Source organism: Monodelphis domestica, chromosome 3, assembly GCF_027887165.1.
Source record: "Monodelphis domestica isolate mMonDom1 chromosome 3, mMonDom1.pri, whole genome shotgun sequence".
NCBI lineage: Eukaryota > Metazoa > Chordata > Mammalia > Didelphimorphia > Didelphidae > Monodelphis > Monodelphis domestica.
The window spans coordinates 124,373,969-124,389,209 of NC_077229.1; the positions used below are offsets into that span (position 1 = coordinate 124,373,969).

At 35.1% G+C, this 15,241-nt stretch overlaps 1 protein-coding gene across 37 annotated transcripts in view; it reads right to left on the bottom strand.

Moving 5' to 3' along the window:
- The window catches only part of PHF20L1 (PHD finger protein 20 like 1), a 108,800-nt gene that overhangs the window by 20,771 nt on the left and 72,788 nt on the right, over positions 1-15,241 (bottom strand). For 32 of the 37 annotated variants that reach the window (XM_056823069.1, XM_056823064.1, XM_056823066.1 and 29 more), the window contains 2 exons: positions 10,118-10,282; positions 2,289-2,470 (listed from right to left, as the gene is read on the bottom strand). In XM_056823069.1, the coding sequence (XP_056679047.1) occupies positions 2,289-2,470; positions 10,118-10,282 (347 nt within the window). The remainder of the gene's footprint in view (positions 1-2,288; positions 2,471-10,117; positions 10,283-15,241) is intronic. The other 5 variants (XM_056823062.1, XM_056823067.1, XM_056823071.1 and 2 more) reach the window with 1 other exon arrangement.

The window sequence follows — 15,241 nt, forward strand, 5'->3', positions numbered from 1 at the left end:
TAGCTATTATGTTCTCACCAAGTCTTCACCTAATTTTCATATGGCATGATCTAGATGCCTGCCATTTTCCTGTGTACTCTCCTTTTTATTCTTTCTAAAGATACTTCTTATAATGTGGCCTGCAAAACCCTACACTATAGATCTTGACAGAATCTAAAAGGATTAACATCCCTTCGTAGGCATGAGACTTCTCTTAATGAAGCCCACAATGACATTAGCTTGTTTGACTGCTATGTGACACTACTGGCTCATTATGACCTTGCAGTTCACTAAAATCTCCAGATCTTTTTCAACTGCTTTTTAGCCCTGCTTTTGGAGTCTAATTTGTGGAATCTAGATGTAAAACTTTGTATTTATCTTTTTTTAATTCACCATATTAAGATTCAGTTAATATTCTATTTTACCAAGATCTTTTTGGACCCTTTCTCTGTCACCTAATATGTTGGATACCTCTCCTAGCTTTATGTCATCAAAAAACTTGATCTTATGCCTATAACCAAGTCAAAGATAAAGATGTTCAACAGCAAAGAGCCAAGAACAGATCTCTGTAGCATTCCACAAGGTACTTCTTTTCTACAGTTAGTACAAAACCACAAATTATTTTGGCCATTCAATTAGTACTTAGTTCATGTAACTATATGATTCTCTAACCCACATCTCAACCATGAGAATAGCAAGAAGAGGCTTTGTCAAATCACTTTACTAAAACCAACCAATAAGATAAATTATGTTTTCCACAATTCCCCTGATCTAGTAAGTAACCTTGTCAAATTGTATCACAGAATTTTGCCAGGAAGTCAAGCTTACTTGTTTAGAATTTTTAGATTCCATTATCACCCCATTTTTACACAGCAGGTCATTATTCTTTTCCAAACTGTCGTGCTTCCCTGCTTCCCCATGATCTTTCAAAGACAGTGACAATAACTCAATAATCACATCTGTCAGGTCTATAAATATTTTAAGATGCAATTCCTTTGGGTCTGGTAACTTGACCTCATCAAGTGCAGCTAGGATCCTTCTTACTACTGTGTTCCTTTCTTAATCATGAATTGCCCATTAGTCATTCTTTTTCTATTCTTGTTCTATTCTTTCTGGTCCCAAAGATCATTTTCCTTTGCAGAGAAAACAGAAGAAAAATAAGTACTTAGCATTTCTGCCTAGCCTTTGTTCCATGTTATCATGCCATTCACCCTGGGCAGTTATTAGATCCTTTTTTTGATCCTCTTTTCCCTAAATTATATATATTTTTAAAAGGCCTTTGTGATATCCTTAGTTCTTTCTGCACTTTAGCACTTGAGAGTTAATTTTACAGGAATAGGCCATGCTGTTGTATTAATACCTTCAGTTGCAACCTTCACTAAAAATGTAGATTTAAAATGCTAAGTAGTAACAAAAGCGACAACTGACCTCTATGTAGACCTTCAAAGTTAGTAAACTGCTGCATGCACATTATCTCAGTTGAACCTCAAAAGTTAATATTGAAATGCTTATTTTACAGATGAAAAGGTACATTTAGAAAAGTTGACTTACTCACCCATGATCAAATTGTTAGTAAGTTTTAGAGGTGTAATGGTTAGAATGGCTGGTCACCAAAAATTGTAATTAACCCTTAAGTCACAAAACTGTTAATAGTTAGATTTATTAGTAAGAAAAATAAAATGAGAGTAATATAGAAAGGAGGTGAAGAATTTCCTAGCCTAATAATCCAGAGCATAACAACTCCATGTCTCTCTCTGAATCTCAGCTTCAGAAAATAACCTCCCCTGCTTCCCTGCTGGGTCTCACCTTATATGCTGTTCCCTACCCCCCTCCCCCCAACCCCAGGGAACCAATCACAATTCCTCAATTAGCCTGGAATCACCCAGAGAGGCAGTGTCTGTGGGATCAATTCCCTGGTTTCTTATTGACCCAAATTAAAAAAATGGAAGGGAAGTTGAAATCCCTGATTGGTAAAATCAAAATACAAATTCCCTTCTCACAGAGGCAGTATTTGAACTTAGGTCTTTCTACCTTCAAGTTTGCTTATCTATTTATTACTCCACCCTGTGGGGTCTGTGGCTATAAATAAGGGACTTTTCTACTTACCTGATGGAAGAAATGTCTTTGATTCTATTGCTTTTCTTTTGTATAATATTTAATTAGAAATATAAACATACATGCATACATGCACATACATACACACACATACATACACAAAATAATAGTTAGCAAAAGATGATTGCAATAAACTTGTAAACAAACATCTGAAGGAACATTCAGGATTTTGAGAAATATAAGCAACTAATTACCTGAATCATAAAGCCATTCTCCTCATCCATTTCACAAATACACCTGACAATTTCATTAAGGGCATCATCTTCATCTTGAGACTCTTCAAAATTGGTCGAATCAAAGTCCTGATTGTACTCATCTCCACTTAGAAGCAAACTTTCAGTTGAAGAGTCATCCAAGAACTCAACATCTGATAAGTCTAAAAAATATAGGAAAGGTCTATGAGCATATTTTCCATTTTTATAGAAGTGTTCTTTCCAGGAACACCTAAATATTTCACAGAGTAACGGTTTTAAGGGAATATGGAAGAATAGAAAGTGAACAAACTAATAAATATATACATATATAAGGTAAACAATGAGAAAGGAGCACATAGGACGTATCTGATCACATTGGTTATAAATAGGATTTAATTTTCTTTTCTTCAGATACCAAAATGATGGTACTGCTACAAAATGACCATCTATCTTTATAAAAGACTAATTATAATCAAAACAATAATGTTGGAAGAAATAGATCCATTGTCTTGAGTTAATAGTATGAAAGGTGACAGTCAGAAAGCAGAACTTGATTTTTCACTGTCTTTTCTAGCAAGAACCATGATTTTCAAAATGTTAACTATAGAATAAAGATTACTTAAGAAGGAAATGAAACCTGAGATAGCTGAAATAAGGAGCACTAAAAAGCATTAATTAGACTCAAATATCTAGAATTATTTCTCAGAATATTAAAATAATTTATAGATTTAATCAAAGAACCTAAAAATGGGAAAGGAATCAAAACAGAAAATGAACAAATGATGCCACCATTGATTTTTAAAAGTCTAGGTACTTTCTTCTTAGAATGGCAGTTTCATTCCTTAGAGAAGGACATGGTATATAACAGAGGCCAGCATTGGCTCAACGAAAACTAACATTGTTTATTTTTTATGTTAGGATTATTAGGCTGGTGGTCCTTTAAAGCCCTACTCTAACATCTTGATGTGGAAATGATCCAGTGTTTTAGAAAACTAGGCTGGCAGAGCACAAGGTCTTATAAAGCCTATTTAGAAAGGATTGAAGAATAAGTCTAGTGACAGACTGCTGAAGGATCAGTCTATCTACAATGAGAGAGTCTCACCACCAGTTTAACTACAAATAAATAAACTTTGATTGTAGCAGTTTTTAAAAACCATGTACCAAGTTATAGGGGAGCAGGTAGAGGGAATAGCCACACTGAAGTAATCTCAGAGCTTTAGACTTATTAAATTGGTAAATTCTGAATTCTGGATGCCTTAGAATTGTCATTACAATGCTAGTGGTAATCATAAGGCATCCAGAATTCAGTAAGGATTTTGACAAAATATTTCATAATATTTTTGTGGAAAAAAACAAAAACAGTGAAAGATGAGCTGAATATCAGTGTTTAGCTAAACAACAACCTAAAGAATACTGAGCAGTCATACTGATAGAAACCTTGAAGGGAGAAAAGGAATCTCTGGTGTTGTTCAATAGAACTCTTTACTAACTTGTTCAATATTTTTATTTGTAACTTTTAGACTTTGAAAATATCAATCTTGAGTATGGCATGAGGATGAGATAACTAACAAATTGGATAAAGCACTAAACATTCAAACAGACTGCCCTGTTAATGAAGACCCCCCCAAGTCTTTTTTTTTTCAAAAACTTCTATTGTTAAGTCTTCTCCATTCTTGTGTAACTGACTTAATGAAGCATATGGTTCCATAGTACTACTGTGCCATCAGAGCCTATCTAGTTTGCTGTGTTCAGTTCTTGGGTTCACAATTTTAATGCTGACATTAACAAACTGAAGCCTATCAAGAGGATGGCAATAAAACTCAAAACCATGTCACAAGAGGATAAAAAAAAAATGGGATTGTTTGCCCTAAAGAAGAAACTAATTGGGGAAGGGACAAGAACATACACTCACACAGCTACAAAACATATACCATTATGTTTTATGCCTTTTACTTCTAATTTACTATATTACCTGATATAATCATTCACTAAAGTCTAATCTAATCTTCTCATTTTGAAGATAAAGAAAAAGGTAGACTGGTTAAGTGACTTGCCTGTGGTCACACAGCTACTGGTTGAAGTAGGGTACAAACCCAAGTCTTCTAACTCCAAATCAAACACATAAAAACTCTTTAACAATCAGAGTTATCAATAATGGAACTGTGCTGACTCATATAGCATACTGATTCCTTGTTGCTAAAAGGTTATATGATAGAGAGAATTACTATATGGAATGGAGTATGAGGCCCTTATAATGTAATATCTCTAATTAAAAAAAAAGTAATTTCCTTTTAAAATTGCCTAATATTAGATAATGGTATTTTCTCTAAACAAGAAAGGATATCCCCCCCACTCCCCACCTTTTTCTCTTCTGTATTTAGGGATTGGATCTGTTATTTCAATGATATAGGGAACTTCATATTCTCTACAAGTTATAATCACAGAGAGTTGTCTAGCTCTGAGAGTCAAGTGACTTCTTTAGGGGACGTAGAGCTAGTATGTGTCACAGTGGGGGATCTGAAGAAGGGCTTCCTGGTTTCAAGACTGGCTATCAATCCACATCATACCACTTCTCATACTTTACATATAACATAGCATTGCTCTCTCCCCTTTATCTTTCTGTGGAGTTTAACTCACTTTTTTACACATTATATAGTCCTTCAAATTGGGATTACCCAAGGTATAAATAAAATTCTCATCCCATTATTAAGAATATAAAATGGAAATTGAAGTGAAACTAATTAACAGTCATGTTGCCAACATTTCAAATACATCAGTCTTTTTTTATCTAAAATATCTTGAGGGTCATAATTTTTGTTTTCTTGCTCTCAATTTTTTACAGTATTTCTTATTTCATTTTAGGAAGCTGAATTTTGTTATATATTTTAAAAATTCACGCATGCTTTACTTTGTGCTTCTGTTGATCCTTTTTAAAAAAGTAGTACATAAACTGAGATGTTTGGAGAAAACAAAATGGTGTTAACTTACCAAAATCCTGAACTAAAGGCAAATACATTTATAAAATTTCAGATAAATGCAACTTTAAAACAGCAAAATGTGTTAACAGTATGAGTAGTTTGAATTTCTGACAGAACACCAATAAGTCCTCATTTGATCAGCATAAACTTGGTATCAATACATATAATCACCAATTTATATACTCTGTAAAACTATAGCTGTTTAGAATTAAGAATGCACTTTTTCATAAAAACAGTATTATACATACTAACAAGGTTGCAAGGCTAACCCACAAAAGTACCATACTACACTACAGAACCATTTGATCCACCCTTGGACAGATCTTCTCATCCTTCTTTCCCTTCTATTGTTGGAAAAGGGACTCTCTGCTCCCTGTCAATGTCTGTAGTTCCTGTGCCCTGGTACAAGAGGATCGAGGAACTGGTAGTGATAAATAGAAACTCAAAAATGTAAGGTCTAGATCAGTACTGCCACTGTGTTGGGAATAATCTGGGAACTGTTTATTCCTTAGCAAAACTCTCTCTTTCCACTCTGGTTCATGGACAGAAGATAAAGGTTCACAATTCCTCCCCTATATAGAAACAAATGCTGAAAATAATATTGTCAAATAATAAGGGACAAAAAGTTTCCTCCTATAATCCACTACATTTTTCTCACTCATCTATACAAAAGATGGCACACTGCACATAGATACTTTAATCTTTGGTAATAATACAAAGCCATGTAGGAAGTGCCATGGGGAAAACAAGAAAGTCAAGTGCTTTTCCAGAGAAACTGTGAGGAGAGAAGACCCAAAAGTAGAGGAGGGGTAGGGAAGGGGTAGGGAAGATGGGACAAACAGACCTTGGGGACTACCACTCTCAACCCCTTTTTAAATATATTTTGGGTAACATTTCCCATAGAGGGTTGAAAGAACCAACAACCAACATCTATATGTAATTTTAAAATTACTGTCAGAGAATATTAATTGGGACCTTCAAACTAAATTTTTTTGAAGTAATGTGATACATAATGAAGAGTACTGAATTTGGAGTTGATTCTTTGGTAACATTGAGCCTTGTAATCTCAAATGAGTTGTAAGTTCTTTGGGTCTGTTTGTTCACCAAAATCAGTTGGATCATCTGATTTCTAATGTCTCTTCCATCTGTAAAACCATTGATGCTATAAAATTATATAATATTGTGAATTCTATTAGACAAGCAAACTACTTCCTACATTGTAAGCTAGGCAAGAATTATGTCTCTAACTTAGCTATTATCAGTTTGCATGGACCCCTTATGCACAGACTATATAATCTATATTGTCTCTGAAAGCCAACTTTCATAGGTTATTCTAGGAACTCTTCTTCTTTCCTATCTCCTATTGCTTGGAATTTCTTTTCCCTTCTCCTTTCCTTATCATGTTTCCTTGATGCTATAGAACCCTTTGTTACTAGGAATCCCAACTCTGAAATTTGGTCTTATTTATCACCTTATACCAATAGTAGTTCAAGATACTTCTGTGGCAAGACTAATGGTAGGAAAGAATAAGATGCCTCAATAATTTTTTAAAAAGAACCCCTAGACTCAGTGCATTTCCTATCATTCCCCTTCCTACCAAGAGCATCCACTTCATTTTTTGTGGACAATAAATAGCTCAAGAGAAGCATCAACTATGGTGATGCTTCTGTGCACTATAATCACCTAACTAAACCTTGCTTTTTTTCCCCAGAGTCTAAGTGAAAAAACAAGGGGGAAAAAAAAACCTTTTAAAGAATCTATTTTGTCATTATTATTAATAGTAAAAAAACAAAACAAAACAAAACAAAACTTGGGAAGATATCAAAGACCTATGTGTTTGTTCCATAGACATAGGAAAGGGCAACCATGAGAATATTCTATTTATTGAGCTAAGGAAGGAGAGAATCATTGGAAAATACCTTGAAGTGTTTGATAAAAGTTAATTAAATTAAACTGAATTGATCATAAATAAGTAGAGGCAGTGGAACAAGAAGAAAGCAGGTCAATGCATTGGGTTTTAAGAAAAAACGTAGCAGTATATTAGCATGCACTATGGAACATGCCTGAAGATTTACACAGGGAGAATGCCTTGGCTCTTTCTTAGTTCATCACTAATTTAGTTCTGGAACTTCCAACTCTACCTTCACCTCTCCAAGCCACTCATAGGGAAGCACGATGAGGTTCTCACCATGTCACACTCCTTTACTCAATAAATTCCCAATAGCTCCCTATTACTTCATGTATTAAATATAGCATCTTCTGTTTGACTTTTAAATGCCTTTATAACTTGGATCCTGCTTACTTTTCCAGTCCTTTCACACATTATGCCATCCAATGATGCTGGCCTTCCTACTGTTCCTTGAACTGTATCTCCAAACTTCATGCATTTTCACAGAGGGCATTCAGGCTCAGAATTCTCCTCCTCTTCATTTTTTCCTCTTGTCTTCCTTCAAGTGTAAACTCTAAAATCTACCTATCTTTCCCAATATTAATACCTTCTCTCTAAGACTATCTCTAATATTTTATGTATATATCATATTAGTATATAGTTGTGTTCTTATCCTTTGTTAGACTGTGAGTTTCTTAAAAGCAGGGACTGTTTTTGCATTTTGTTTCCTCAGTGCTTAGCATAGTTCCTGGCATACAGTGAGCACTTAATAGTAGTGGTAGTCTCTCGGTGATCGAGAATGACTATAAATGTTTACTAACTTGACTTCTGGCAAATGTTATAATTCCTTTACCCATGGAAACCCTGGTACATGTAATGATTGAGTTGTATAGAATGACTAATAAAATGTTATCATTTGGCTGTAATAAGGATTAAAATGGATTTTTTTTGGACAGTGAACATAATCACTACATCTATCATTGAGTTTCAATTGAGAATTGTTTTGAGTTCCAAACTGTCAACTTAAAAATGAAATTCTGTACTATGACCCATTTTTAAGTAGGTTCAGGACTTCCTATAATCTAAATGACACAGTAGCCTGGAAGCTTTAAAATATTTACCTTAACTCAGGTAGCAATTTACTTGTCTATGAGACAGAATTATGGTAAGATAATTAATGCAGCAGAAGTTGAGTTTCCCACATTTTAACTTATCTGTTAATAATGATTTTTGGGGGTTCATTTGATAATAAATAAAATAGTAGAAGTATAACCTTTTCAAGGCCCTGAGGTCTGACTCTCCAGGTGTACTAAATCATACAATAACCTAAAAGAATTAAAAGATATCCAGAAATTCAGTACCCAGGAAAGAGTTTACTCAGGCAACAGAATATGCCACATATGAGATAATGGAAATATATAATAATCTGATTTAAATATATTAATTTATATGATTAAGCAAGATACCTACTTCTATGTTTTCTGATTCTTTTCTTTTATTCATTCAACAAATATTTATTAAGCACCTACTAGAAAACAAATTTTAGAATGATATATGGAATACTGTGTTCAGTTGGTCCTCATTGCAATAATGACATTTCTATATAGCACTTTAAAGTTGGCAAAGTGCTTTACATTTATGTAATATCATTTGATTCTCATAATAAACCTGAATTAGGTATTATTATTATCCCTATTTTACAGATAAGGAAACTGAAGTTGAAAGCAGTTAAATGTCTTGCCATGGGTTGTAAAACTAATAAATGATGAGGTAGGATCTAAACTCAGCATTGACTATAAGTCCAGTGCTCTCTCTATCCACTGCACCACCTAGCCACCAGACAAGTTGAAAGCTATGTTGTAACAAAGAATAGCTGAAGGAACATGAAACATGCAGCCTGGAGAAAAGATGATGGAAGGGTAAAATTAATGGATTCCATGTGAATGAGATAAGACTTTTTCTACATGACACCAAAGGGCAGAACAAGGGCCAATGGCTGGCAGTTGAAATGAAGCTGACTTCAGTTCAATGCAAGTTATAATTTCCCAACATTTGGAAATAACCTAAATTAGAATGGACTGCCTGAAAAAGTAGCAAATTCCCTGACAATTGGCAGGCATTCAAGCAGAGGTTAGATGGACATTTCTGAGGCTGTTGTAGAGAAGATGCAAGGTTTAGATATGAGCTGGGACAGACTACATTTCTGAGTTCAAGTTTTAGAGTCCCTCCTAATAGTTTCTCCTTTGAATTTAAAATTCTGATGGCTATTTTAGGCTTTCCTAACTCTTATTTTGTATCTGATTTGATCACATATCCAACAAAATATCATTTCACAACATCAGCATCAACAATTTTAGAATCCATGGTCAGGTTTCTATATACTTCATAACATCAAAAAAAAAGCTAGTTTTATCAGTGTGGATACAACTTCTATTGACCAGGGATTAAAATCCCTTCATACTTTATACTAGAATTATGATGAAAAGCTCTGGCCAAATAGTTATCACCATTAGAAGTTGGTCAGCTTTCTAAGTGAAGGTTCTTCTATCAATTTAATTAAGCTTTTCCTCAGACAACAGTATGAAAGGATCTCATAGACTTTAACCTATTTTGGAATACAGGATCACAATCTTGCCATAATGAGGTGCTAAAATAGGGACCTTAGTGGAGATTATTATATGCATTATATAATTTGAAAGTAAATTTTATTCCAATTAGTACAAATTAACTTATGCAGACAACAATTCCTTTGCAAACCTTAAAGTACTAATATAAATGTGGCCTATTATTGTCATATATTAGATCCTCACTTTTTAAATTATGTGCTTTACACACAATAGGAACTCGGGAAATATTTGCTGAATTCATTAAATTAATAGACTCTTATTTATTTTAGTCCCAATTCTACATATAGTAATTTTAAGCTTTAAAATAAAAATCAGCCTACAATTAAATGAACATACTTTCTCCACTAAGATCAACAGATAAAATAGCTCTTGGATATTGATATGACGTATTTTTCTCCGTGAACATGCTTCGCAGAGCCAGAGAACTCCCAGAGGACCGAGTGAGTGGAGAGGAGCACCTTTCCAAAAATTCTAGAGAACTGTCTTCATAGTCTGAATAGTCTGCAACATAAGACATCAAAAAATAATTTAATAAACTCTCAGGCAACCGAGAAGAGTCATCATAATGATGTTATGAAGTAGGTGCTCAAGTCATTGTCACATAAAACAGAAATATAATAATTTTGTAACTTTCTCTAGTTAATGATGAGCAATCAGATCATCACTTACCAAATGATCAGGCATGGAATAAGGGCTTCTGAAGCATTCTGTCCAAAGATATAATAAATTTTAATAGGGATCCAAATTTTTTGTCATCAGCAACTGCCTTTAAGCAGAGCAGACTAAGAAAATATGTGGCTCCAAACCACCTAGAAATTTACTCTAAGGAATGCTACCATTAACTTCTCCATAATTTAGGGTTAGATTAGAGAATACTCTAATGGAATGAAGAAAATGGAAACCATTAACTGTTTAGTACTCATGAAAAAAAGCTCTGTATTGTGAAATTTTTGGTAATTAGGGAAAATGCTATTAAGAGTAACTGGCATTTTGTCTAGGAACAAAAAAATGACCTGAGCTCAGAGAAATCTCTGTCCTAAAGGAACTCATATTTTAATTGGGGGGATAATATGTAAACATTACATGCATACAAGATACATACAGTGTAAATAGGAGGCAATCTCAGAGGAAAGGCATAAGCAGAACAGAGTCTTTTTGAAGGAGATAGAATTTGAGCTGTCTTGAAGGAAATCAAGGAATCCAGGAAGTAAAGGTGAGGGGGAAAGAACATTTCAAACATAGGGGACAATTGGTGAAAACTGAGAATACAGAGTATTGTATGCTAAGAACTAGAAAACTATTGTTTCTAGACTGTACAATATGTAGAGGGAAATAAAGTGTAAGACTAAAAACAGAGTGAAGGGCTTAAAAAGCCAAAGAGAGGGTATTATATTTGATCCTAGAAATGACAAAGTAGAATTTATTGAGCAAGGGAGTGATACAGTCTGCGCTTTAAATAGATAACTTTTACAGCTGAGGAAAGAATAAACTGATATGAAAAAAGACTTAAGGCAAGGAAAGCAAACAGTAAATTACTCTAACAGCCAAAATATAAGGTAATATAATAAAGTGGTAGCTATTTGAGTGGAGAGATGAAGAAAACAAGAGATGTTGTAAAGTTAGCTACTGACTGGATATGAGTTGAGAGTGAGAGTGGCAAGTCTGAGTGACTAGAATGATGGTGGTACCCTTCAATACTAATGAGGCAGTTAGGAAGAGAGGAATATTTTGGGGAAAATATGAGTTCAATTTTGAATATGTTAAGTTTAAACTGTCTGTAAGAAATCCAGCCCAAGATTTCCAGTGGGTAGTTAAGAGATGAGAGTCTAGAAGAAGCAGGGAAGTAAGGACTAGAATAACTAGATAAATGAGAATCATCTGTATAGTGATGATAACTGAGTTCATGGGAACTAATAAGATCACCAATTAAAAGTGAAAAGAGAGAATTCAGGAGAAATAGTTTAAGTAGGTGACTTGGATAAAGATACACCAAAGAAAACTGAGAAGCAGTTAGATAGGTAGGAAAACCAGGAATGTGTAGTATCAAGGCAATTTGGAAAGGAAAAAGTATCCAGAACAGGGTGAACAACAGTGTCAGACTACAGAGACACCAGGAAGGATGAGGATTGAGAAAAGTTCATTAGATATGCAAGTAAGAGGTTCACTGATAACTTTGAAGAGAGTAGTTTCTGTTAAAGGATGAGGTCAGAAATAAGGCTATAGAGCATTTAGAGGTGAGAGAAAAAGAAGCAAAAGCATGTTTTAAAGGCAATCTTCTCAAAGAGAAGAGTTATAGGATGATAGCAAATGGGGTGAGACCAAGTGAAGGATTTTAGGAATGGAGGAAACATTGGGGCTGCTCAGAAGCCTGAGAGCCAGGTGTAGAGAGACAGAAGGTCCTAGGTTAAAATCTGGCCTCAGACACTTCTTAGCTGTGTGACCCTGGGCAAGTCACTTAATCCCCATTGCCTTTCCCTTACCACTCTTTTGCCTTGGAATCAACCAATACATAGTATTGATTCTAAGGTGGAAGGTAAGAGTTTTAAAAAAAAAAAGCAGAAACATAAATGTTTATAGATATAGCAGGGAAACAGCCAGTAGGCAGATGAGACTGAAGATTGTTGTGAGTAAGATGATACAGGGAGCAATCTGCTCCAGAAATGGGATAGAATGGGATAAAAGGTGTATAGAGTAAAATTTTCCTCTATAAGAAGGGTCACTCTTCATGTAAGGAGGGTGGGAGGAGGGAAGAAGAGGCAGCCCTCAGCAAATGGTTACTATTTTGGGGAAATGAAAGGCAAGTTCCTCAAGTGAAAGAGTAGAGGGGAATGGGCAGATAGGGTGATAGGAAACTTGAAGGAGAATGAAAAAAATCTGGAAAAGCTGCTGGGGGAGCAAAACAAAGCAGGGGGAAAGTGAATCAATAAGGGAGGTATAAAAGAACTGCCTTGCTTTAGTGAGCAATCAGCTGAGATTATGTAACATAAATTTGAAATCAATAGTTTTAATATGGTTTCATAATTTTTTTCAGCTACACTCAGGAGTACCAAAAAATAGAAGAAAAAGCCAAAGGTGGGAATAACGTAAATTTGTGGCTTGGTCAGGGCATGATTGAGGATATGATAATAGGGCAAGAAACTCAGGTATAAAAGACAGTGTTAAGTAGAACTGGTTAAACAAGGGATTAAAATGGGGGAGGAGTGTGTATATTCAACCTGAGATACCCATGAAGCACAGATGTAGATATCCAGCAAGCAGCTAGCAATATAGGACTGGAATTGATGATGATAGCTAAATATACAATGAGATCACAGAGGAAAAAGGAAAGAAAAGGAAAGGTTCCAAGAAGAGGTGAACATGGTGTAAGGGTCACTGGACTTAGAGGTCAGAAAGATCAGGGTTCAAATCCCAGCTCATATACTTGGTAACTGTGTGACCTCTAAAAAAGCCCTCTAACTTCATGTCTCAATTTCCTCTATGGTAAAATAAATGGGGGTGGACTTGATGTCCTCTAAAATCCTTTACAACTCTTAAGTCTATTTTCCAATTGTACTTTAACAAATCCTTGGAGGATCTCTATATATATGCACAGGGAAACAGATTGTAATCCAATAAAGGAAACTGACAAGTGGTCAGACAGGAAGGAAGACAATCAAGAAAGAGGAATGTCAAGTATGACAAGGAAAGAAGGAACATGTAGGATCACTCCTGCCATCCACTGCTTCCAAGCTTACAGCAATTTTGCTGAACAAAGATGGAAATAATAATACAATCATTCTGGCTGGGATTACTAAGATTTATGATACTGGGCCCTCAGTGATGCCAGGAAATCCTTTTATACTTAACAAATTAACTCACTATCCCACTCAACATAGTAGCACTTCCAGATCTTTTTATCCCATCTCAAACCTTGAGTCTCTGCTCCACACCCTCCATTATTTCAGGTGAGAATCTCATCTTTTATTAAAAAAAAAAACTGAGGTCATTCACATAGAGCTCTCTCTTTCACCTGCTCCCTCCTGATCATTCCATTCCTTCAATCTTCTCATATCTCTCGCCTGCCTTTTGGGGCTAAAGTCCTTGAGAAGGATGTTTACAAATGGTGCTTCCACTTCTTACTCTTTTCTTAACTCTCTACAGTCTGGTTTTTTATCTCATTATTCAACCAAAATTTCTCCCTTGCAAAGTTACAATAGTTTCTTAACTGCCAAATCGAAATCTTTTTTTCAGTCCTCATCCTTCTTGAACTCTCTGCAGTCTGTGACACACAGTTGATTTCCTTCCTGATACTCTCTTTTCTTTGGGTTTTTATGATTCTCAAATCTACTTATCCAGGTCTAACCTCCTTGTTAACCTCCAAAGTACCTATCAAACATCTTAACTTAGATGTCCTGTAAAAAATCTTAAATTCAATATGTCTAAAATTGAACTCATCATTTTTCTCCTAAACCTTCCCCGCTTCCAAACCATCCTCCCAGTCCCCAAACTTGCAACCTAGGAGTACCTCCAGCTTTTCACTATCTCTTAACCCATATACTCATTTTTCTGTTGAGAAATATTGATTTTCAGTTTATAATATCTCTCACATATGCTCCTCTTCTCTGATGCTTCCATCCCACCCTAAACTACTATAATATGTTGCTAGTTGGTCTGCCAGTCGTTAGGTCTCTCCCCACTCCATTCTATCCTCCATTAATTCATAAACCTGACTTTATTAAAGCAGCCCCAACCTCTCTGCCTAATCAATAAATTTCCTGTGGCTCTCCCTGACCTCCAGTAGTAAACAGAAATCCTTTGGTTGGTATCCCCTTATAATATTTGCCCTGAACCCTTTGATCTTTCCAGTCTTCTTACAACTTATACGACCCTTTCCCTCAAGTACTCTTCTACTGACATTAGTATTTCCCTTCCATTGACACTATTATCTCACTTCCAGTGATACTAGCCTCCTTGCTATTCTTAATATAAGACATTACATCTCCTATCTTTGGGTAATTTAACTGGCTGCCCCCACTGCCTAGAATTGGTCTTTCTCCTCATTTCTACCTCCTGGTTCCTTCAAGTCTCAGCTAAAATTTCACTTTCTACAGAAACCCTTTCCTAATTGCTTTTAATTCCAGTGCCTTCTCTCTGTTGATGATTACTATTCATCATGGATAATTTTTTTTTAATACACAGCTTTTTTCATCCTGTATCTCCCATTAGATCAAGTTCCCTGAGAAAAGAAAGACTATTTTTTTACCTTTCTTTTTGTCCACAGTACTCAAAGACAGTGTCAAGCAATAGTAGGCATTTAATAAGTGTTTACTGATTGAGAGACTTATGGTGTCAAATGCTATAGTGAAAGTGAAGATTATGAAGACTGGAAAAAATCTCATCAAATTGAGCATTTAAAAAATCAATAATAACCTTTAAGAAAGCAGTTTATTTAGAATGGAAAGTCAAAAGCCAAACTGCAAG